This window comes from Cupressus sempervirens, chromosome 10 (assembly GCF_028749045.1).
Source record: "Cupressus sempervirens isolate cs-2001-9-10 chromosome 10, ASM2874904v1, whole genome shotgun sequence".
Lineage (NCBI taxonomy): Eukaryota > Viridiplantae > Streptophyta > Pinopsida > Cupressales > Cupressaceae > Cupressus > Cupressus sempervirens.
The window spans coordinates 477,029,029-477,055,683 of record NC_143127.1 but is presented as its reverse complement, the minus strand read 5'-3'; the positions used below and the strand labels follow the sequence as shown (position 1 = coordinate 477,055,683).

At 34.4% G+C, this 26,655-nt stretch overlaps 1 protein-coding gene across 2 annotated transcripts in view; it reads right to left on the bottom strand.

Annotated features, from left to right (window-relative positions):
* Window positions 1-19,368, bottom strand: part of LOC149534758 (protein SPIRRIG-like) — a 76,684-nt gene extending 57,316 nt beyond the window's left edge. The window contains exons 1-2 of one of the 2 annotated variants that reach the window (XM_089803910.1): window positions 19,014-19,368; window positions 18,373-18,589 (exon numbers count right to left, since the gene is read on the bottom strand). In XM_089803910.1, coding sequence (XP_089660036.1) covers window positions 18,373-18,506 — 134 coding nt within the window. In that variant the 5' untranslated portion in view covers window positions 18,507-18,589; window positions 19,014-19,368. Of the gene's footprint in view, window positions 1-18,372; window positions 18,590-18,890 lie in introns of both variants that reach the window. The other variant, XM_089803909.1, reaches the window with a different exon arrangement.
* Between the last annotated feature and the right edge of the window lie 7,287 nt (window positions 19,369-26,655).

The following is a 26,655-nucleotide window of genomic DNA, read 5'->3' as shown; positions in this document are numbered from 1 at the left end:
ACTTCAGATTATTGCCTTTAATTGGATTAGAAATGTAATTCAGAATCTTATCTTTTACTTCTGCAATTTGTAAGAAGGCAGTCATGACTAAGGAGCAGACTTGTATTTTATCTTGTGTGCTCTTAGACTTCATCCTTACCCTCTATAAGTATAGGAATCAAGGGACATGTCCTTAGAAAGGACATGTCTCTTCCAAAAATCATTTGCCTAACCTCTAGAAGTCAGCGACTTTCTAGGAATAATTAAATATTAATCACAAAAATAAACAATGTTGTTAGATTAGTATTAAACCAAAATTCTAAGGATAGATGCCGATCTTGCAAAGAGAATAATGCAAAGACTTAGTCCTTTACTTATCATGCTATATCAGATCTGATAGATCTGTTATCAGATCAATATGCTTAACAAGTTACAAATTTAACACTCCCTCTTAACTTGATAATCATACTAAGAGATATCATATCTAGCAACATCAATAAAGATGAACAAGCAAGAATTGATACTCTATATCTATCTGAATCTTCTTAGCATGTGGTATCATAGAACACATGATACAATGTCATATCACTAAACCTGTGATATGACAAATCACTGCTACTAGTGATAATATACAGGATAAATCTAAAGAATAATTTAAATTCTTCATTTATCCAAATTGTGACTCATAGATATTGGTATTCCTATATTACAACATGATCCTGAGTTAATATCTACCAGAATGTAGAATAAACCCTGGAGAATAATAAAATTCTTCCTTTATCCAAATTGTGACTCGTAGACATAGCAATGTCTGCATCATAATATGATCTTAAACTCATCTAGATCTTACAGTAGAAATTTACTGTTTAGCACATTGTCTAAAAGATTGTCATCTCTCATAATATATTTTATAAAAGTGTTCATTATCTCAGAGATCGTAACCTCTTAAATAATGAATACAAATGGTGGAGCCCATAACAGTCAATAGCCTGACAAGTAAAATTATTTTATTAATAATTTAAAGAATACAAATGGATTACAATTCAACCGTAAAAAGTCTTCTCCTGAAGTGGTCTATCATCACTCTAGATAAAGGTTTGGTGAGAATGTCTATTGTCTGATCTGCAGTGCAAATGTATTTTAATTTTACAAAATTCATGTCTGCCCTATCTCCTACGTAATGGTAAGGAACTTCAATGTGCTTGGACCTGTCATGAAAAACTGGATTCACTGAAAGCTTGATGGAACTTTGATTATCACAATGAATAATCGTAAGATTAATGGCTTGCCCAAATAATCCCACAAGTAACTTCCTTAGCCAAACTGCTTCTCGAGAGGCCATTGCTGTTGCAATGTATTCGGCTTCTATGGAGCTTTGAGTTATTGAAGAATACTTTCTGCATATCCAAGATATCATTGTTGATCATAAATTGAAGCAACATCCTGAAGTACTTATCCTGTCCTTAACACTTCCACCCCAATCTGAGTCAGTGAATCCATGTAAATCTAAGCCAACCTTCTCGTATTTGAGCCCAAAATTAAGAGTGCATTGTAAATATCTCATAATGTGTTTAACTGCAACTAGGTGAATCTCCTTTCGCTCACACATAAACTAACTTAAGGCATTAACAACATAGCAAATATCAGGTCTTGTATTTACTAAGTACATAAGGGACCCAATCATCTGTTTGTAGAGAGTAGAATCTATGAAAGGTGATTCTATTGCTACTTCTTTAAGTTTATGTAGATTAGTCTCCATTGGAGAAGACATAAACTTGCAATTCCACATTCCAAATCTTTTCAAAATGTCTGATGTATACTTCCCTTGATTAAGTATGAACTGTCAGAATTTTGTTGTACTTCCAGTCCTAGGAAGTAATGGAGTCCCAAGTCTTTCATCTCAAATTCTCTAGTTAGATCTTTCTTGCATTGATCTATAAGATGATCATCACCTTTTATTGGTAAATCATCAATATAGAGTATCATAATTACCATATCATCTTTATCTCTTTTATAATATAAATTTGGATCGGCTTCATTCTTAGAGAATCCTAAGCTGGTGAGATACTTATCAATTCTTTCATACCAAGTTTTGGGAGCTTGCTTAAGCCCATAAAGAGCTTTTTTGAGCCTGCAAACAAAAACGTTAGGATCATGAGTTTCAAATCCTTTAAGTTGCTCCAAATATACTTCTTCTGTAATCTTTTCATTTAGCAATGTTGTTTTTACATCCATCTGATGTACTTTCCATCCCTTTGATGCTGTGATTGCTAGGACTGCTCTACGGAGGTATATCTGGCAACAGGAGCAAAGGTTTCTTCATAATCAATCCCTTGTTTCTAAGAAAATCCTCTGGCTACAAATCTAGTTCTATACTTCTCAATGCTACCATCAGCAACATGCTTTATTTTAAATATCCACTTGAAAGAAACCATGGATTTTCCTTTAGGTCTTGGAACAATTTCCCAATCATCATTCTTCATAATAGATTGGTATTCTTCTGTCATAGCTTCTTTCCAAGTTGTATGTTTAATAGCATCATAAGGATTAGTTGGATCGGTTTTGGATAAATCACTCATATTTGCTTTAAAACTAGAAAATCTTTTAGGTCTTTTGCTTTCTCTGACTATTCTAGAAGGTGCAGCAAAGTCTTGTGCTTCCTCTACTGTTTTAATGGCCCAAAGTGGTCTTTTCTTTGAATTTTGAGTTTCTTCAAGATTTACATTTTGAATTTCATCTTCAATTTCTTCCAAGTTCTCCCTCTGAGACTCTAACTAACTATTTCTTTCAGAACTACACAAAGGAGAAGGTTCTTCAAAACTTAATGCTTTTCTAAATGCTAGATTTTCTTCAAAAATTACATCCCTACTAAGTTCAATACTTTTCTGTCCAAGTATGAAAATCCTATATGCCTTAGATGTTTCACTATACCCTACAAAAATACCTTTCTTCCCAGAGGGTTCTAGTTTAGTTCTCTTTTCTTTTGGAACATGAATATATACGGGAGACCCAAAAATCCTAAGATGACTTATATTAGGTTTGACTTTAGTATATACTTCTTCAGGAGTTTTATCTCTAAGGTAAGAATGCCAGCTTTTGTTTTGAATATAGACGACAGTACAAGAGGCTTCTACCCAGAGATAATATTCTAGATTTTGATCAAATATCATAGCTCTAGCAACATCTATAATTGTTCTATTCTGTCTTTCTACTACCCCGTTTTGTTCTTGATTATAAGGAACATGTACTCCCTCTTAATTCCTAATTATTTACAAAACCTTTTAAACAAATATGAGGTGTATTCCCCTCCATTATCAGTTCTAAGTGTTTTAATTTTATGTCCTGATAAGTTCTCAGTTAATGTTTTGAATTCTTTAAATCTCTTTAAGATTTCTTCTGATTCTTTGCATTTTAAGAAGTAAATCCATGTTTTCCTAGAGAAGTCATATATGAACAAAATATAGTACCAAAACCCTCTAAGAGAAGGAACAGACATAGGTCCACATAAATCTGAATGAATAAATTCTATAACATTATTTGTTTTTCTAGTGCTATCATGAAATGGACTTCTGGTGTTCTTACCCAATGTGCACCCTTTACATATGCTTGAGTGGTCTTTATTGAGTTTAGGTAAATCAATAACCATCTTCTCCATAGTTGATAAGGTTTTGAAGTTTAGATGCCCTAATCTTCTGTGCCAATTTTCATTAATGTCTTCAGCTTCATAAATTAAGGCTTGAATAGGTCGACTAGATTCTAAATTCAATTCATACAAATATCCTTTTCTCTAAACAATCAACTTTGCTTTCTTGATTGAGGAGTTCTTTGCCCAAGTTATTACTTTGTCGTCCACAAATGCAACATTATGCCCGTCATCTTCAAGTGCTGCAATTGAAATTAGATTTCTTTTAATTCCTCGTACGTAGAGTACACCTTTGAGAAGAAGAGAATTTTCAGATTTTAATTTCAAGGTACAATTTCCAGTTCCTTGGACGAGATGTGTTGAATTATCACCAATGGTAACTTCGCCATTGACTTTTTCTAAAATAGAGTCTAGTGCTTCTTTGTATCCTATTATATGTCTACAAGATCCACTATCAATTACCCATGCTTTACTTGAAATTTCATTTGATAGTGATGAGTACAATACACAATTCTCAAGATCATAGGTATCTTCTTCCCCAGTAACATTTGTACAATTTGCTTGTTTAGAATTCTCAGGACAATTAGAGTTGTAGTGTCCAAACTTGTCACATTTGAAACACTTTATTTTGGATAAATCTTTCTTGGGTTTTCCATTCTTTTGATTTCCTTTTTTTTCTTCTTGAAATGCTTCTTCTTGCCCTTGTATAAGTTTGTATTAAGAACATGAAGTTCTTCATCTTCTATTTTCAGTTTCCCTCCTTTCTTTAATTTTTTGGATTCTTCTTGAAGACAATCGTTATTAAGTTTGTTGAAGTCAAGAAGATTATCTCTAACACTTATTCCTTGTGCAAAAGTCTCCCACAAATCTGGTAATCCATCTATAGCCATTAGTGTTAATTTTGTGTCACTAATAATGGTTCCTATACTTGACAATTCATCTCTAATGCTAGCAACTCTTAGGAAGTAAGAATTCATTGATTCTCCTTTCTTTATCTGAATGTGATTTAGTTGTCTTTTCGTGTGAGAGCCCTAGTTGCATTGTTGACCTCATATGCATTTCGTAATGCATTCATCATATCAAATACAGTTCGATGTTGTGTAAGCATGGGTAAGATATCATTTTTTACTCCATCTAATATGATTTGAATTGCTCCCCTATTTCTTTTGCTATAGATGGATTTATGAGATGAGGTTCACCTGGTAGTTGTTTGTATGCTTTATCAAAAAATTGTTTTACATCATTCTCTTCAAGAATCATCATGATTCTGAATTTCCAGGCATCAAAGTGTTTTTTCCCATCAAACCTGTCCTTGGGTCTGATTGTGTATGCCATTGAAGATAGGAGATAGCTGCTAGATAAAGTCTGATTACTGAATTTTGCAGAGCCTAGGTTCGACTATGAGAGCTCTAATAACATGTAAAGATTCTGCAAATTCTTTGTACTGAATATAGACAGGATTCTCTCTTCTTTATCTCCTTATAGCTTGCTGTGAATAACTTCAGATTATTGCCTTTAATTGGATTAGAAATGTAATCAGAATCTTGTCTTTTACTTCTGTAATTCGTATGAAGGCAGTAATGACTAAGGAGCAGACTTGTATTTTATCTTGTGTGCTCTTAGACTTCATCCTTACCCTCTGTAGGACATGTCTCTTCCAAAAATCATTTGCCTAGCCTCTAGAAGTCGGCGACTTACTAGGAATAATTAAATATTAATCACAAACATAAACAATGTTGTTAGATTAGTATTAAACCAAAACTCTGGGAGAGATGCCGATCTTGCAAAGGGAATAATGCAAAGACTTAGCCCTTTACTTATCATGCTATATCAGATCTGATCGATCTGTTATCAGATCAGTATGATTAACAAGTTACAGATTTAACAAAAGCAGCTGTGTAGTTTGCATGTTTTGTTTTTTTTAAAGGAAAAGCCAAACACTGCCTTGAATACATAGGCGGATAACTGTATTAAGCCAGGTGTGCATTCAGCAGAGGCCCGTGAATGTTCGTTTCTGTCATTGAAAAGAAAGTGGTTGTGAGTTAAAAAATAGCCTTGAAGGATCTGTGATTGAAAAAGTGTGAACTGATACTGAGAAGTTTTTTTTGGAGTAGACACAGCAGCCAGGTGATTTTGTTTTGAAGAGTCTGTGAAAGGGAAAGTTAAAAAGTTTATTGCTCTATATTAAAAACGATACATGACATTAGTTTTCTTTTCACTCTTGGCTGTGATACTGAACTTAGATTTCTGTTACAGATCTGGGTCTGATGAATCTGAGAGAGGTACCTGAGAATCAGGAATACTGCAGTTGATTTGTGTGTGTTTAGCCGATCCTTGGTGAAAAAAGGGCTTGATATGTATCCTTTAATCTGAATATATTAGGTAGGAACCCTCTGGAGGTCACAGCCTTCATTTGTTTGGGTTGAAGCCATAATTTTATTTGGATGAGCCAAAGAGTTGCTGCTCTGATTGTACTGGGTTGTAGCCCGGTTTTGAGAAGATTAGTGTACTGTGGTTTTTACACAAAAGGGTTTCCACAAGATAAACATTTGTGTTATTGTGTTTCATGCTTTCATTTTGACTTGCTCGCTGTTTTAAATGCTTTAAAATCCCGATTCACCGCCTCCCCCTCTCAGTATTTTTGAGTTTTTCAGACAATTGGAAAAGTTTGTATGTTATTTGTAGCAAATCTTCTAAAAAGTGATGTCTTCTTTTCTAATTATTGATTGAGTATACCTTAGCACGAGACTCCGCCTAACATAGGCAACTTAAACCTAGACACATGTATTTCTTGAAAGGAACCATACGCTTCCGTAACACTGTATACTGACTTAGCTGACTAAGGTAGCCTACTCAACATGAGGGACATTTGGCTGCCTACCTACCTTGTGCCAAACAATCCAGCCATGGCATGCATCGGATAATCATAAACAATAGAACCACTAAATCTTCAAGACACATTTCACATTTATATCAAGTTTCTCTAATGAACATATGTTTTGTCGATGCTTAATTCTCTAATCTTAGTGATAAATCCCCACACATTTATTTTCAAAATCCTGTTCTACATCAAAGGGTCAAATAAACATCTTTTTACATCCAATATACAAATCAATATCCGTATCTAAACTCCAACAACCACCTCTGGTGATCCGCAAGCATTTGAAAATAATCAGCTTTGCACTTTGATTTCATGGCACATGTTACCTTTCTGTAATGAACATACTTTTTTGCAAACTATCCTTTGGCACACGCAACACCAAAACTTCTACATCTCTTATGTGATAAATTCAAGCAAGTAAAATACACTCGGTTCACAAGCAATCATTACACAAACAATTGCAATCTTATCAAAACAAATCTTAAATTAGCTTGATTGTAAACACAAGGTACACAACATCGCTAGCATATTTCTGCACACTACTGTTCTCACTCCAGCCTATTGGGAAAGGTATGTGTACATCTTGCACAATATTAATTATGTAAAAATGATATTTAAGATTGAATGTTGTTGTAGTCTCTGTGATTTCTCTATGCACCTCCGTAATCATCCATCCAACATTTAGTAACATACAACTCTAACTTCAAGGAGCTCCTATTCAACATTGGACTAGGCATAATCCCTCTACTATAACACTATGCAACAAGAACAATAACTTTCAAACAAACACAGAAAATAAAACGAAAAAATCACCTTCTGAAAACATGGGCCCGTGCTGAAATAAATCAGGGAAAACAAGTCCATGAAACCTATCCAACTGGCCTCCACTTAATTGGTCATCTAGCACCCACCCAAGCATTGAAAGTCGAATCTTCGCCATGGTTGTGGCTTCCACTTGTCTGGATGAGGCCTCATCATTATACAATATTTTTTCTATTCCACTACAACCATAAGGTACTTCAGGTTCCATATTCTGGCTTACACACATCCATACACAATTCACAAGTTCAAAAAAATGACCACGGGATTTCCTTATGCCACAATGTTTCTAGGGTGCAAGTTATATTCATCACTATTTATTTAAATGTCTCATCAAACATCATAAAATCAATTGGAAACTAATATTGAGTTTGCAGACCAAGTGTTGAGACTCAAATTGGTTCGCAAGGCACAAATGGACGAAAAAAACAAAACTTAACAAGATATTCAACACTACCTTTCCTAACATCTTCCTCTTGTGCCTTCTTCTACACTTCTTCCTTTTCTTCTCCATCTTCCTCCTCCATTTCTACCTCTCTTTCACTTCAATTTTGCATCAAAGACTTTCTCTAAGCATTTAAATTATCCAAAATTGAGATTATGTCAAAAAGTTTGCTTCATATTCACACATCTCTTACTATCTTGTTTCTCCATCTTCGAGCTTGGATTACTCATAGTTCCCAAACTCGCTGCAAGTTGGGCGAGTTTGTCGAGTTGGCAAACTAGGTGATGTTGGCCGAGATTTGTTGGCTCGGCTGTTTGGCCCGATGAGTTTTGGCCAAAACTCATCCAACTCAACGAGTTGGAGTCTGAGTCCCATGACTCAACCAGCGGCAATGCTGTTTTGGCACTTTAAAAACTTTAAAATAAATGTTTTTAAACACTATTTTTTGGCATTTCTTTTCCTTTTAACCTAAAAGGTCTTCTAAGAAGAGAGGAAAACTGAAGGCAAAGAAGAAAAAAGAGACACCATAAGTTTGCATCCAGCAGGGAAGAAGAGCATCAAAGAGACCACAAACCACTTTGGGGAGGCCATGGGCTTGCATTGAGAGCATCAAGGAGTCAATAGCAAGAGTTCTCAACTCATTTGCAAGAGGCAAGTGTTAAACTTTGTAGATTTTGTTTATTTTTTTGGTATGTTAATGGATTTTTTGTTGTTTGTTAAATTTTTTTTGTTTATAACTTTAAGTCTTGAATGTTTTTTAATAGATTGCATAAGAGAAGTAGAATAATAGCGAAGTGCAGAGTGCAAACCCTACGGTTTTTTTAGAAAAGATTTGTAAACATATATTTACAAAAAAAATTCAAAAGAATGTAGGGTTTACTGATTTTTTTCTTAGTTTATAACTTTGTAAAATTTTCTTATTGCAGCAGCCTTAACATTTTAAAACATTCATTTTTCACAGTGCCTAGACAGGATGAGGCTTGGAAATATACCGAAGACTCTCTTGGCAGAAAAAATAATCAGACAAAATGTTTTTTTTGTAAAGAAATCAATTTTGGTGGCATCAATAGATTCAAATATCATATTGCTGGCATACTTGGGCATGATCATAGTTGGAAAACTCAGACTCAGCAACAACTCACCAAGCCTCCCAAAAGTTTAATCAGGAAAAACTTGGTCATTTTTTTAAAAAACTCAGGAACCTTAAAAAACTGCTGAAATTTATTAAAAATACTTTTTTTGCCAAATTTAATGAGAAGATGCATCTAATAAGTTAATTAAAGACAACACAAAAGAAACAAGCCTCTAGAATGCACAGATGCAATTGGCACTGCAGAAAATCAATTCTTTTGCCCTATATTACTAGGCCAGCACGCAGGCGGCTGTTTTCTGCTGTTCTGCAAGTTTTTAAAAAAAAACTTGCTGATTACTCGGTGAGTAATCAGCGATTTTTTGGCTCCCGCCAAGTAAATCGTTTTTGCAAGTTTTTCGGCGAAAAACTCGGCAAGTGTTGGAAACTCACAGATTTCTCGCCGATTGTTCCAACTATGGGCATGATATTGAGATATGCAAAAAGAAACTCCCAAGGCAAAATGTTTTTGTTATGTCCTATTAGAAAAACATGAACAAGAAAAGTTAGCAAAGAAGAGGCAATTGGAAGAGTTAAGTGCTATTGGCTCTCATGCACCCACCTTCGCATCTGCAGGTTGTGTTGGAGAGGGTTCTACTGGGCCTCCCTTTCATCCTACTACTAGTACTAGTGCTAGTGGCACTATTACCTTTCATCCTAGAGTGCGGAAATCGAGATTGGCTAGTTACTTTGTGTCTCGCAGTATTCATGGCGCACAACCCTCGCTTGAGAGCATAGGTTGGAACAAGAAGATTCATAATGCTACAAACAAACAAATTTGCATACTTTGGTACTTTTGCAACATTCCATTCACTACAACCAGGTAATTCTTTTTTATTTGATTGCTTTAAGTTTAAAAGTAAAATTTAAAATCTAGAGCTTGAATTTGAAACTTTTAAGTTGAAGGCTACTTTGTCCAATCATAATGATCTATCTATTTGTGACAAATCTCCTTATAGGTAAGGTGTGATAGATGTCGTAATCATTTGTGGTACGGGGTTTAAAGTCCCTACTGATGTTAACTGGCCCACTCTTGTTAAAAGTGGTTGAGGATATGAAAGTTGTGCTAGAGGACCACCAACACTCTTGGAGCCAAAAGAATACATCATCATGGTAGATGGTTGGACGGATAGGAGGAACAAAACACTCCTAAATTTTCTTGTTTCTTACGAAGGTGATTGATCATTCTACTTCCCTAAATGCATTGATCATTCTACTTCCCTAAATGCATTGAATAATTAAAATTTCGATTTGTTGATTGATCCATGATAATTGATAATTATTTTGTTATATTTTATTTCTTTAAGATTCACCATGATCTTGAAGTCTATTGATGCTTCCTTAAATGTGAATAACGCCACATAAACATGTGAGTCCATTGAGAAAGTCATACGGGAGGATGCAAGTGGTGACAAATAATGCAACTAGTTATGTTATTGTGGATAAAATTTTAAGTTTTAACTTTTCAAGTTTTGAAAATTTGATGGAGAGACATCTATAAATTTAGTTAAAATTTTCTGAACATATCTAAATTTACGATTAAATTAAAATTGCTATAGGAAAACTTTAGTGAAGAGGCACCCCAAAACTTTTTGGTCTCCATGTGTCACGCATTGCCTTAACCTCATGTTGGAAGATATTGGTAAGCTTGAATGGATCAAACCATGCATTGAAAGGGCCAAGAATATCCGCAACTCTATCTACAATCATGCATTGGTCCATACACGGAGCAAAAGGAGTTGGCTCATCTTGGTATAGGTTTGCTTCAAATTTCCTCGCACTAAAATCCTTGATGACATAAAAGGAAGCTTTGAGGCATATATTTGTTAAGGAGTGGACTTCCTCATCCTAAGCTACAATAACTGCAAGGATAGATGTCAGAAATTGCATTTTTGATGAGCCAAGTTTTTTGAACCCTTGTGAAGAAATTGTACAAGTAAATTTATTACAATTTAACATTTAGTATTTACTTTTTTTTAAATTTAATTTTACTTTCAAGTTATATGCACATTTTAATTTGGTTTGCAATTGCACAATTTTGCCTTTTTTTATTTGATTTGTGACTTGAATCTTTTTTCTAACATTATACGCAGGTCATCGAGCCCCTCGTAGTTCTCCTACAAGTTGTTGATAGGAAGAAGCTTTTTATGGGCTACATTTATGAAGGCATGGATAGGGCCAAGAAGGCCATTAGATCCAAGTATACAAGAATGGAGGATAAGTATGGCCACCCATTTGAAGGTCTATCAATATCAATACAAGAGTTTATCGGTCTCTTGCATATATTTGGAGGTATCGAATGCCTTCCAAAAATTTGTGGCTTAAGTCTTTTTTCTAACATCATATGCACGTCACCAAGCCCTTCGTAGTTCTCCTAAAATTTGTTGATGGGGAGAAGCCTTCTATGGGCTACATATATGAGGGCATGGATAGGGCCAAGGAGGCCATAACATCCAAGTATACAAGAATGGAGGATAAGTATGACCCCATTTGGAGGTGTATCCATATAAATACAAGTGTTTATTCGTAGCTTGCATATATTTGGAGGTGTACCAAGCCAAAAAAATTTGTCTCTTGCTTGCAGTAGTTTCCAAAATGAAGATGATTATCCAAAGTGGAGTCAAATGCCTTCCTAATGAAATAAATCAGCACTCTTGACTGTCGAAGAATTAATAACTTCCAAGTTCAATACAATGTAAAATGATTTACAGCAGGTGAAGGTTACAATCATTGTCATCCCTTCTTCGAATACTCTATCGCTAGAGTTACCTTTATCATTTGTATTGACTCGTATACCATGCTTCCGCATATGAACTGGTCCATCTCTAAATTCTTTAATGATGTGTACATAAAGTTGGATGATATCTTCATCCCTAATTGAAGACATTGATGCCTTCGCACTCCTCTATCTATTTCTTTACTAACAATGGTAATTATTTCTTGTAATTGTTTTCTAATATAATTTCATTCCATTCATTTGCAGCTTGGCTCTGGTACCATGTTTATTTTAGGATCATTGTAAATGTATTAGCATTGCCTATAAAGTATGTGGTTTCCAAAGGCAGCAACCTCTAGAATTTATATTGAGAATAAGCCAAGGTGCTAATGACCGTGGGGCGCCAGAAATGTAAGTGCTAAATGTGGGCCTCAGGAATCAGCAACACACTTCGACATAGTCATTATTCATCAGATTCATCCAAGAGTGAACATGGAATTGTTCATCTTGAATGTTTGAACAAGGCAACCTGTTGTCTTCTATCTTGATGGGGTTTGAATGTGCTCTCAGAATCGAGAGTTCAATGACCATAGACTGATCTAAGAATGAAGGATTTAAGCTATATGAATGCAAGATCAAGCTATGTTTTTGAGATTTTCTATGCAAAGAGATATGAATTTAATCTATATGAAATGCAAGTTAATCTAAGAACAAAGTAAGCAATGCTAAGCTAGAATGTATGCATTTGTAATCTAAATGAGAGGTAACTATGAAAGTAAATGATAGCAATAAGATCTCTTTGAATGCAAGAAAGTTGAGTGCTCAAATCAACAGCGTTTTCAATACTCATCAATTGCATCCCCTTCAATGAGAGACAAAAGTTCTCCTTTTATAGAATCCCAGAACTGAACAAATGGTGGAGATCAAATCAGATGAACGGTCAAGATAGATTGAGAATCCAATTTGAATGGCAAGTTTCTATTTGAGAGAACAGCTTTTGAGAGATTTTAGGAGATAAAATTCAGTTGAGAGTCAGTTGACTTATTTATTTCCTTTTCTTTTCAAATTAACTCAAAGTTTCCATTCCTAAACGGGAGAGAAGATTTTGAGAGAATATTTGATTTATTAATTAAATATGACCTCATATTTGAACATTCTCAATTATTTGAATAATTAAATTCAATAATTGAAATGAAGGTATTTAATTTATTTAATTCTTTTTTCATGTGTATTTAGCTAAAAGAGATGATTTAATTTAATTAAATGCACTAGAACCTTAAATTAATTCAATCAGAGGGGTTTATTAGCCAAATTAAGTCGATATTTAGGAATTAAATGAAGTATGAGATTATTGCAAATTATTGATTTTCTACAATTGGTGCTTAGATCAAGTAAACTCAAGTGGTCAGAAATGCCTAGTACAATAGGACTTTGTCAATTCAGAAATTGATGATTCGAGACTAATGCACCGAAATTAGTTTAGAATGTCAAGCTGCCAATTTTGGGGTATTACACTCGCAAGCTGCAATAAAGACTATGCTTGTAAAAATATACTCTCAATAGAGATACTATCAATATGACATTTTTGTATGGTTTTCACTATGTTGATGTGAAACAAGTTGCTGTTTGCTTGGTGGAGCTTGGTTGAGATCTGGTTAATTAGTGTCAAGTGGCAACAATTGGCTAAATCTATGAAATATCACGAGCCGGATATTTACTAGAGTTCTCTTTCAACAATATATTCAAAACTAAAACATTGCAGATGTATTCCAGCACAATCGAAAGCAGTACAAAATCCAACAGATGTTTAACCAGCTTCTTCTTAATTATAATATTCAAACTCAAACGTAGGCAAATGTAAAACGATATGACAATAAAACCAGAAGATTTTCCACAAGTTAATAACCAGTTCCTTTTAGAATAATATTCAGGATTTGAAGCATATAGAAATGCATTACAAACCCACAATGAAGAAACCAGAAAACTCTCATACAACTTCGTAAACATGTTATTGCATTATACAACAGCAATACAATAACCAATACAAAAACCCAATCTTAAATACAGATTAACAATCAGATTGGAACACTAGAATAAGAACCTATAAGTGTGAAAGAAACACCTAAATTGATATCCCCTGGACAATGGGTTTGCATCTATTGTCTACTGGCACAAGGGGCTACATCCTCATACTAGCTGAAAGCTAAAGCTTTTTGAATAATTCTCACAAGAGAGAAAACTGAAACTGAATCATAAATCAAGCATGCCCAGCAATGAGCCTTTTTCCCCTTCTAATACACAAACTAAGACTCTTCGACTCCCCTCTGGCTTTCGTCCTATTCCCTTATGACTCTTCAACTTCCCTCTGGCATTTCGTATTATTCCTCCTTGATCTTTTGCCCTCTTAATAACATTAAATTGAACTTTTAATAATTCGAGCCTACGCTCTTCTACTCAATTTTAACATTATAAATAATAAGACTTCAATATTTCTAATGTCCCAAAAAGGGGACATTACAATCTACCCATCAAACCTAATAACTGTCGTCGATTACCTACCACAGGCATATGAGATATGGATGGAGTTTTGGGGAGTGTCTTACTGCACCATGTCTTACCATGAATGGAATCATTTGTCACATTGGGACCATCAGCAACATTACTTGAAACAAGGGTAGGCTTGCACTTTCCAGAAAAATAACATAGATCCTATCAATACTCGTCAACTTCCTTCTTCATTAACAGCCATCTCTTTGTTCCAACCATGTATATGAATATATACAATCCCATTTGATTTATATTTAGTTGCGACATTTGCTTCCTACCGCAAGGACAACAGGACCAAGCCAAAAACTTTTGTTGCTTGCTTGAGGTAATTTCCAAAATGAAGATGATTATCTAAAGTGGTGTTGAATGCCTTTCTAATGAGATAAATCACCATTGTCAACTCTCAGAGAAATAATAACTTCCAAGTTTAATACATTGTAAAATAGTTCGCAGTAGGTGAAGGTTACAATCATTGTCATCCCTTCTTAGAATGCTCTATTGCTAGAGTTACCTTAATCATTTGTATTGACTTGTGAACCATGCTTCCACATGTGTACATAAAGCTGGATGATATATTCATCCCTAATTGAAGACATTGATGCCTTCACACTCCTCTATCTATTTCTTTACTAACAACATAATGATTTCATGTAATGGTTTTCTAATATAATTTCATTCCATTCATTTGCAGCCTGGTTTTGATACCATGTTTATTTTAGGATCTTTGTAAATGTATAAGCACTGCCTGTAGTGTATGTGTTTTCCAAAGGCAGCAAACTCTTGTATTTATATTGAGAATGAGCCAAGAAGAGACATGTCCCATGTCCCTTCATGGAACACGTCTATTCATTATTATATAATTAATAACAAAACAATTATACTTTTATAGTATGAATATATATAACTAATATTCCATGAATCATCTCTCTCTCTCTCTCTCTCTCTCTCTCTATATATATATATATATATATATATATATATATCACATGATATTAATTAAATTGACATAATATCTTCAACAGTTTAGACTCATAGGTTTATCTAACTGAAGCTACCAAAAAAATGACACTTAAACTGAATAAAGTATAAGTAAAAGTGGCATTCTGTTACACAATGCCAGTACAACAAACCAACAATAAATTGAGTATCAGTTTATATAAGGATTTCTCTTATCTGCCAATGTAACATTGTGAGATTCTTTATGAGTTGGAATAAAAAAGGCTTTGAGCCTACGAGGCATCATATCTGACTATAAAAACCAACAATATTGTGTTTCAAAAGCATCTACTCATCTATAACAAAACTCTACTAGCCTTGTGTGTGGACTTGCTCAGATTGGATAGGTAATACCCAACTCCTTGTAGACCTCAACAAACATTGCACACACTTCCTCCAGCCTTAGCTTTCCATACAACACGTATCTAATCTATGATCTATCAAATGAATCTGGGATTTATTCCTGAACTAATCCATCTTTGTACTAGTGCCATTTCAATGAAATGGAAATGTAGCATGTGGTCTAAAATTAAACACCATCGACCTCATTAGTGAAATAAGACTCAATTAACAACCTAAGGAACTAAGACTTTTTATCAAATATAGAGTTGTGAGTTTCTGAGTTTCCTCTATGAATTGTAGTCTAAATGAGCCCAATACAAGGGAAGATTAAATGTCTTATGTACTGGATAAGTGAAACAACGAGTCGTTTAAAAATAGCATTTACCCAGCCAAGGAAAAAAGAGTCTAGAAGCTTTGGCTCTGTTTACCTATTCACTTAGCGTCACATTGCTTTATTACAATCTACCACCCTTCCAAATAGATATTTGAGTATAGCATTCTTCTTCCCATATATTTAGAAATAAGTGACGTGAATACAACCCTTAAGAAGATTTTTGCAGTAAGTCAAATTATATTGTACAAATAAGATGTAAAGAACATCTAGTTCAAGCTTAGCTAAGTGAAGGAAGACTTACTAGAGTGTGACGCTCTAAAATTTAAATAGCCTAAACAAGTATGAATCTAGCATTGTTGGCTGAGATCACAACTTAGTGTGTTGTTGTTGTCCCCACCCAGGTTTAAACCTCCACTAGGCCATTGTGATCGCGAGCTTGTGCCTTCACTGATCCAATGTGCCCACAGATTTGGGCCTTGGTTGTGCAGTAAGGGGATGAGGTACCTTATTTGTGGCCTCACTGGTTCATAGCTCCTAGTCAAAAATGTTTTGTGTGGAGCTGAGGCGTGTGCCATGCCAGTGTCACCAATAACATAAAAAAGTTTACCGGGCACTTTAAGAAACACAAAAAAGAAAAATCTAACATTGTTCACTTAAAAAGAAAAAGAGATTCTAAAGGGGCTAGAACTACTGCTAACAGATTTCCCCTGTGAACTAGGCAAGGCACATGAGGACAAACGAGAACCCTTTTCAAGCTTGAGCAAGTCCTATAAAAGGCAAGGCAAACACAAATGAGAGTATATATTTTTTATTGTGATATGAAAGAAACTTAGCATTGACTTAAACATATAAATACTACACCAAGTATATTCTCATACATATATAGATTTTATCGCAAAGATACATTGCTATTATAGGCACGTGACAATTACTTTCCATTATAGCATGTATCAGTACTGATCATTCATTATTTTCTATCAAGTGGTGCATTTGAATAGTTTTAATTTTTATGTTCTAACGAAGGCAAGGGTAAGTGAACATGAGAGAATGAAAATGGTGAAAACATAGATCTGAGGCAAATAATAGGAAAATCTGCATGTGAAGATTATGCCATTTTCTTGTATCCTACAGATTTTTGTGGGATTAAACCATTTGTATTTTGACATAGCATGGATGGGGCAATAAGGTAAGAAATTGGGAGTTGATGATTACAGACTAAGTGACTAGAGTTATGATATTTGCAACATAGAAAGTGACAGTAGTATATTACCTCCCAGTTACCGACAGTATATTATTGGATTACATTAATATGAAAATCGGTTTTACTGCACAGCTATTAGGTTTTGAAAAGCACTAAAAGTAACATTTTAGCCATTTTTATCACAGACAACAGAGTTGTGTCTCATGCAAATATTATATGAATGTCAATCTTCCGAGAAAAAGAAGAGTTGTTCATTTATAATTAATATATTTTACAACATACTAGAGGTAGCATCTAATGAATACATCACAAATACACAATGACATTTGTGAGTGTAAATGGTATTGACTTTGTTGCTATAGTTTTTTGTATGCATTTCTCCAATTTTCTTTTGTTGCAGTGCAATTACAATTCAACAAACAGTAAGTTTTCTTACTTGTAGTAGATTTAGTTTCATATATGCCAAGAAGAAGTGTGTATGTAACTCCTCTAAGAATACCCACCAAAGTTATTTACAAGTTATAAAAAGTACAAGACAAGATTTAGTTGCAATAGCATCAGAACAAGGTCCTAATGACCGTATAGCACACAAAAAGATTATATTACTGGAAAGCGTGTTAATTAGCCATGGGAATTATAAGACCTCTGATATTGCACTGCCATCTTGTTCCAGTTTCAACTTGTCTAATTAATTTGCTCCCAGTAGGGTCTTGCTATGGAAAGTTTCATGCATGTGTAACAGAGCAAAGGAATCAGGACTGAATGCCAATATAACACGAATTGAATGTGGTTTTCTATGATCATAAATCATAAGTGTGTACTCATGTCTTTGCAAAACAAGTTGTTTATTTTTTTATTGATAGATAAAGCTTTGGCAAAAGCTGCTTCAGATGTCTAATCTTTTCTGATTCATACGTCCACCGAAGATTTATAACTGTTTATAGAATCTGCTTGTTTTATCAGGATTGTTTGAATATTTTAATGAAGTCATGTTGAGTAAAAAGGCTTTTGGGAAAATCTGAGAAGTGGATACTTAATATCAATGTTTCAGACCACACTCCATGTTCCATCTCAGGACAATAGCGTGTGATCAGGAAGTGTGATCTAAAACATTGATATTAAAACTCGACTATGCAGTTTTATCAAAATCTTTTCTACTTATTGATATGCACAGAGAAAATCATGTCTTCTAAGCAAGAATTACTTTTGTAAGGCATCAAAGAATGTAAAACCTTGATCAAATGGACACATTCCAGCAAAACTATCGTAGGCAAAGCCCATAAGCTTGCAGGAATAATCAATTATTCCAAAGGAGTTCATCAAAGGAATGTCAGCATTACCTGGGCTTTTCAGCGGCGGTGCTAGGAGATGGAACCGGTTCTGGCGCCCGAGGCGAAGAAGATGAATGATGTGAGAAGCCAACCTTATCCTTAAGCAGCGAGACCCATTTCATTGTTTTCCCTGCTCGTTGCATAAATATAACATTTGGAGCTCCTCTACTGAATCCACTAAAATGCCCCTGGCGATTGAACTTCTGAATTTTGTCCAATATTTCACCTGGATTAAAGTCCCAGCCTTCGTAAGTAAAAATCCAATGCATTTTGTATCAAAATAATTAAAACAATACAGAATAAGATTATTCCCTGCAGCTGACAAAATCCAGAGTCCGTAAAGTCAAACAAGTCAGTCCAAACGTATTCAATACCCCAATACAGTGCCTATCTTCGCTACTGAACCAAAATTATCTCATTAAATGCAATCACTGGCATCTCAATTACCCTAATATAAATATCCCATTCAATCGACAGAATCGTGGGAATTGAATTGAAAATTCCGAGACTAAAACGCAAGTAATTACCTTTAGCTCCCTGCTTCAAAATCGGTGCAGATAACATCCGATCAACATTATATCCATAACCAAATCCAATGGAAACAAAACGAAATCCACAATTAAGGAACTCGAGGAGCACATTATAATTACCAGGACTTATCCTCTGCAGATCGAGCTAGAGACCGCCGGCTGAGATCGAGTCCCCCACTAGACTGCTCCCGATCGACTCACCGCCAAAATAGCGACCCAATTTTCCGCTGGAAAAAAACTGTCTTTAACCATCCCAGATTGAAGCTCCGGACAGAGGATTCATGCTTCACATGTAAACACCGCCACTAGAACAAGCACTGGCAGTGGGCAGTGCATCTGTGTGCGTGCATATCGGAATCAATGAATGTTTTTAGCGCTTAGCTCTCTCGTTACGCTCGATCTGAATGTTCGAGGAGCTCTGATTCGGCAACCCTAATAACAAATTGTGTTTTAACGTAATCAGGCGGGCAAATGAAGATAACGTCCGGAAGGGATGAATGCGGCACCTGAGCACCTAAAATTATTTTTTCTTCTTAAATTTGTTGTCGTATGTCAGCGTTGCCGGAAACTGCAGAAACCCGCGGTTTTGCCACGTGGAATGTAATTATTCGTCCCACCAAGAGCTTTCCGACGACGCGGCCTTGTGCATATTTTAAGCTCTTCCCAACTTTTGTTTTATTTTTCACCCTTTGTGCTTGCACTTTGCCTATTGCCCAAATAACATGCCCACGCCTTTCCCTCCTCTCTCTCTTTTATTCTTTGTTTTCTTTACCTAAAGCTCTCTAGTCATATTTCAGATGGGACCTTCTATTGGCATACGTAGGAAGTTTTGTTTGCATTTACTTTGTTTTTACATCACAGAATAGTGGAAAAGATTTTTTCCCATCGTTCTCAATCTAAGAAAATAGATTGTGGGACATGAGTCATGAATATAGAGTTGTTAAATAATAGTTACTAAGAAAATAGATTGTGGGACATGAGTCATGAATATAGAGTTGTTAAATAATAGTTATGAAGTTTAACGACAAGATTATTGGGATCAATTTATTTGATTTGATAATTTAAATTGTAGGTTCAACTTCTAATTTGTCCATCGTGTGGATGAAGGTCTATTATAAGAGCATTCGAGATTATAAGAGGTAGACTTGTTGAGTGACTATTAAGAAACTTGATGACATCATTCTAGAATTAGCTCTTCATTCAAGTATCGCCCAAGTCATGGATTGAAATTGTGGTTTGTACATAGTGTGGGTGAGGGTCACTGCTCATCATTCAAGAGCTTATAAAGGTGTTTGACTCTTGAGAAGCTTGATGACAAGACTTGGCTGCCTAGCTCACTTTGTCTTGCTTATTGCTGCAAGTATAGCCCCCAAGTTGTGTGTTCAATTCTCTAAGGGCCCGTTTGTTTGTTGGAATAGGAAATGTATTCTCTGCTTGGTATTCCAAATCAGAAAAAGGAAAGACAAACATATTCCAATTTTGCCCCTAAAATGAGCATATGTCCATTCCAAAAAATAGTTGTTATTGGAATGGGTCATTCCTATTCCCAATTTGATTTTTTTTTAATTTAAAAAAATTGGTTAAATTTTTTTTTAATTTAAAAAAAAAATTAAACATTTTTTTATTCCATTTATTTTTAAAAATACAAAACTTCACCTTATTCCTATTCCATTTTTGTACAACCAAACAAGGGAGTAACATATTCCCAATCAAATACCAGGTTAACCAAACAAGAATAGGATTGCTCTTTTTCATTCTCATTCCACATTTCCATTCCTATTATAATTTTCCATTCTAATTTTCTATTCCTATGCTGACAAACAAATGGGCCCTTAAAGGGCTCGTTTGGCTACTAGAATTAGCAAATGCAACATTTGTCTAATACTGGAATCTATCAAATGTTGGATTTGTTAATCTGGAATTTAGTTTCAGGAATATGATTGAACCCATTTGGTTCACCTAGAATTTGATGGGAAGAGGTTTTTCCTGCGTTTGGTTGTACAAAACTGGAATTGAAACATTACTAGAATTTATCCATCATTTCTATACAAAATCATAAATTGGTTGTACAAAACTGGAATTGGAACATTACTAGAATTTATCCATCATTTCTATACAAAATCATAAAAAAATCATGTCTCCACGATATAAACAAGTTATAAACAATAAACAACAACATAGTCATCTCATTACTAGAATTTGTCCACATTTTCTATACAAAATCACAAAAAAATTACAATCTCCAAAAGTTGCTTCATCTTTTAACTACATTTGCACTTTGTTTATTTAAAAAATTCTAAATTAGTTCATCCTCAAACAACATTCTAACGAGACCATAAACATTTCAAATATGTTATTGTTGCTTCCACGCTACATTTCATCCTCCATACCAACTATAGTAGTGAAGTATTTAAAAAAGAGGTTTTACTTTTATGCTTTAATGGTTGTTCAAACTTTGCTTCAAAGCTTGCATTGATACATGCTCAAAGAAGGCCTACTTGAGATTTACAATACACTTTTAATGAAATTGCTAACTCATTTTGTATGCACATTTCCTAGGGGAACTATGCAATTAAAGAATTCTTTCATAATTTGCATCAATGCCTACTGAGTTTCTAAAGCCTTTTTAGCAATTCATTGTGTTCATGTCCTTATTTGAGTGTAATGGACGTCCATAGCATGTTCCATCACTAAATTTTGGTGTGTGTAGGCTAGGAGTATGTTAGCAAGGTAAAGAAATATGGCTTTACAAAAGTCGATTGCATTTGTTTAGGCTTTGGAAAGCCTTCTCACCAAATTACTTATGCAAATCTTAAAACCAAATGTGTATTTCAACATTTTGCAAATAAATTTAACATGCCAGTAAACAATAAAACAAAACCCCTCTTGTGCTCCAATGGTGTGTGTACCTTGTTCACATAGATGTCGTTTTAACTCTATTATTAACATAAATGAAACAAAGTAACCAAGCAGATGAACCAGGCATTTGCATACTTTATTCAAAAAATAAAAATAAACAAAGCATATGAACCAAGCAAATGGCCTAAGATTAATTTAAATTCCTTCCACCGGACCCGAAATGTTTATGAAAATGAATTAGGGGAATATGAATATGAATTTGGAATCAACAAATCCTCATCTTGGGCCAAAATGGGAAGCTTTGATGGAAAGACCCTTGGTGCTAGCTCACTTGATATTGCTTATTCCTTCAAGTATAACTCAAGTCGTGTTTAATTTCTCAAATTTTTACATTGTAGATGAGAGTCCATTGCTCATCGTTCAAAAGTTTATAAGATGTGTTTATCTATTAAAGAGCTAACCTTCATACCACTAAACTAAACTCTATTCCAAAAAAAGTTCCAAAAAGAGCTCTCCTAGTTTTCCCAATCTTATTTTTTTCAAACAAATACTATCAAGAAAACCCCTCAATATTTCCATAATCAAGAAAACATTGTATTTATTTTATTTTATTTATAGATAACATTGTAATAAGTTTTGCACTCTAGAAAATTATAATATTATTTTGAAATTTGCTTAGCACATAAACTATGACTATGTGTTGGGTAGAGCTTATGATGTTATATTGAAAGGAAGACAATTGAATCATCCGGTGGGGCACTCTTCCACTTTGGCCGCTATTCAAGGTTCCTTTGTACTTGCCGATCTTGACCCGATTTGAAAGGCTGGCCTGTTCAATAAATAGTTATCGAAAAGGAGTTTAATATGCGAGTGCCTGCCTGCTATAGCTTTGACTATTTATGTACGCCATGTCACCACGACATGGTCATAAATGAGTAGCATACCAAAAAACAAAAAAAATTGTACTCGTCATTCAAGCTTAGAGCATGGGAAAATAATAAATTTAAGAATATTTGCTACTCTAGAACAATTAAAAGCAATCAATATCATATTTGCATAGCAAGTTTGACTTGTAGTTAATGGTTGAAATATGTAATAAATTAATAAATAAATGCTAAACAATGTGGCATTAAATTAAGGGCTGAAATATATAGTTCATAAAATATTTCAATTTGTGAAAACGAAAAGAGATGTTAAAATATTATAATCTATTTCAAAATTATGGTATTATATTTATTTTGGCTATACTTTAAAGATAAGCAAATCTTATATTTTTAGGTTCAAATTTACATATGTGGTTTTATTTTATGAATTTAAAAATTAATATGTTTGTATCTTGTCTTTATTGTAATCATGTCTTATTAGACTAATTCAATGATATTAAACAAATCTAAGATATGTAATATGAATATCTATGTATATATTCTTATAAGTACATGTGTTGATTTAATGATCTAGATGTCTAATTGTAAGTATTTTGCAATAAAATATTATATATGGCCTTTATGTTTAGATAATGTACGACATTTTCTTTTTATATAGCATCTTGGGATTCAAATTTGAATAATTTGTGCTTAAGCTAGTGAGAAACTATTGATTGAGGATGAGCTTATTTTGATTTATAATTGAATTTGATGTTAGAAAATGGAAGTCAAGGCTCCAGATTTTGGCTTTAACTAGGTTTAGAGTCATACCTATGACCTTGATCTAAGAGTGAGAATAAGAGTATTAGATTTTAAAATCGAAGATGAGTGTCTGTGAATGCGTTAAAGGCGAAAGCGAGATGGAGGACAGTTTTTTGGCATGTGGTTTTCGCTAGCAGTTTTGGAACCTGCATGGTGACCAAGATGGAAATTTCATTGATTAAGGGTGGGTTCTGGTGCTTCTTGAGGGGTGTGATATATGGTTGTAATCATTAATAGTCTTTTGGGGGGTGAGGGTGTTTAGTAGTTAGTTAATTTGATGTCCTAAGTGATTTTTGTGATGGGATTTGACATATCTATATAGGCCTTATATGTAATACTTTCTCTTTGTTAATAAAATATCATATGTTACCAACCAAACGGAAAAAGAGTATTAGACGTTAGATATAGATCCTTTGGGGATAAGTAATCCAATTATTAATAAATGATAGTGTTTTCTATATAAATACACAACTTGAACAGTAGACCACTACATTAGTGATAAATGGTCGAAACAAGAACGAAATAAGTGGACAAAATGATGTGCATATTAGCTTTACATTTTAGCCCCACTCGATATTAACTATCAATGAAACATTCATACTTGTTATCTCTAGAAGTTGTGCCTAAACTAGATTCTAACCTAGTCAACTTTGAGTAACATGGAAACACTCTTGGGTAGTGGGTATACCAAAATTAGGAGTGAATCTCAAGTTATAGGTCAGTTCCTTATGATGCTTCACCTAATTGCTTCTTCAAATGGAAATTAAACTTGAGAGGGAAAGGGATAGGAGGATTACTTGAAATAAAATGTTGAAAGTAAAGCTATTGTGATACACCAAACATTAAGATGAGGGTATTGTTGGATTGACATGATGAAATACTTCTTGAACAACTAAGATGAGTATAATCCTGACCTCAAGAATCTCATACATGAGCATTTTATGAGAAGGATATACTTCAAACAAGATGCTAAAGGGAATGATAACATTCCCAATTCCACAAACTTGAAAGAAATTAGAATATCATGACTTGCAACCCATATGAACATTCTAGAAATTCACTTGTAGCTAAAACTGAGACAAAAATTGGGGATTCAAAGTAAATCACAAAAGTTATATCAAACCAGTAAATTAATCAGAAAAAGACACAAGAAGAGCTCTTGAACTATTCCTTTATTTAGATTTCAAAGGTCATTCCACAACATCCATCCAAGACAAACTACAAAGCAAATTAATTTGCAGAAAAAGCATGAAGGATTCTTAAGAAATCTCGACAACACTTATTTTTGGATAAAAAATTCAAAAAATGACAACCCCCTTTTTCCACATCTTGGAAATCCTTAAATAGAGAAAGATTGCAACAAGCTTCAGATATGAGGGGAACATGTCAAAAAACTATTGGAAGAAATAAAGATATTTGAGAAAGTTACATTCTACATCCTCTACATTTTGGGTAAAACTAGGAAGATAATCATGAAATGCCAAATGGTGTTTGTTACAGGAGTACCTTTAACTAATTTTGTTTTCTCCTGTTGCCCTTAATCATCAAATTCTTCAATTGTCTCTACCTTTAAACCTAATATTTGCAACCACTTTCTCCGTCTTCTACCACTTTCTTGGTGGTTGTTCCATGAAATTGATTTTATTTTGATTTCAATCATACCCTTGATCCCAACCGAAAATCTAATATCCATTAAAACTATTTTGTTAAAACCACCAACCCACTCATCTGCTCGATGTCGACCTACGCATTGCCCTGTTCTTCTTTATATCAGTATTTCTACCACCTTAAGATTAAATCTCAGTTGACTGCCAAGTGGGGTCTATGTGTCATCATTTGATAAGTTGAACTCGCCACCTTTCATATTTTCGTCATTATATTTCTACATTGACTAGGTTGACTCACGATGATACGATGCTACAACCTTACGACTTACGCTAGAGAAGAACCTTTCGTATCATCTTTGGTGAGGAGCACTAGCTTTATGATCTCTCAATCGTCAAAAAAAGACCTTTTATCGTAGCATCACAAGCCTTGGAAATAGGTTCTACAACATATGATACCTTAGTTGTCATGGCGTCAAAACATGCTTTTTAACTTCTTATGATTGCGGTTACACTTTCCCTTAGCATAGAATCTTAACTCATCTTCATTTTCCCTATGATATCACAATTGTGGTTAACTAACCACTAACATAGCTTCAATAGTCAACCTTTAGACTTTTGTGATGTCACAATACAGGCTTGCATAACATTGTGGCTTTACTTTTCATCTCTCACAACCACACGACAACAATTAAACCTTCTTTGACGTAGCTTCGAAAGCTTTACACTTTACCCTCATGATCTCACAATGAAGGAGATATTGTACCATCTTAACATCTTGAGTTTATGGCTTCATCAAAACATCTTAGCCTCCCTTTTCATTCTTCACAATCCTACAAAATGCTTGCATCGTAGCATTAGAGTTGAATTAACACATGCACATTTTCCTTTGCTTATGCTCCTGGGCCCACCTTGTCTAGCTTTATGATCCTTCAATCAACTATGTATTGTAACATCAAAACATGAATACTTTGTGATGACATCTCAGTTTCTTTTCTCATTGCATTTGATCTTACGATGACACGACCCCATAGTGAAGCGTAGCATCTCACCCTTGAAACTAGGTGCCTATGATCTTATGATTGCTTCATATTATTTCAACCCCTTTGTCTTTGCCTCATGATCTTATGACTGAGGCACTATTGTAAGGTTGTAACCATTCCTTTTCAGATGTAAGGCATCGAATGAATCATATTTACCTCCATCGATCAATGCTTCCTCTGAAAGTTGAAACTCTCGATGCCACGACAACTTGAACTCACAAGACTAGGTCCACCTAGACATGTGTTCTATTGTTGTTGTGTCACTATGGATAATCTTCTTGTAGCTTTGCAAAGCAACATAACATCATCCATCGATATTAGGAAGATCAGATAACCATTGAATAACTATAAACCTCTTTTGATATTTATCACCTTCGACTAGTTGGAGCGCGCCACCTAGTCAAAAGTTTCTTACACATTTTACCAATCTACGATCTTACAATTGCAACTTAGTAAACCATCTTCATAGCTTCAATGGTCAATACTTTAAGCCTCATGATCTTATGACAAACAACAATCATAAGATCGGAACCCGCATCACTAGCCCCTGAGAATATATGACAAAACATAG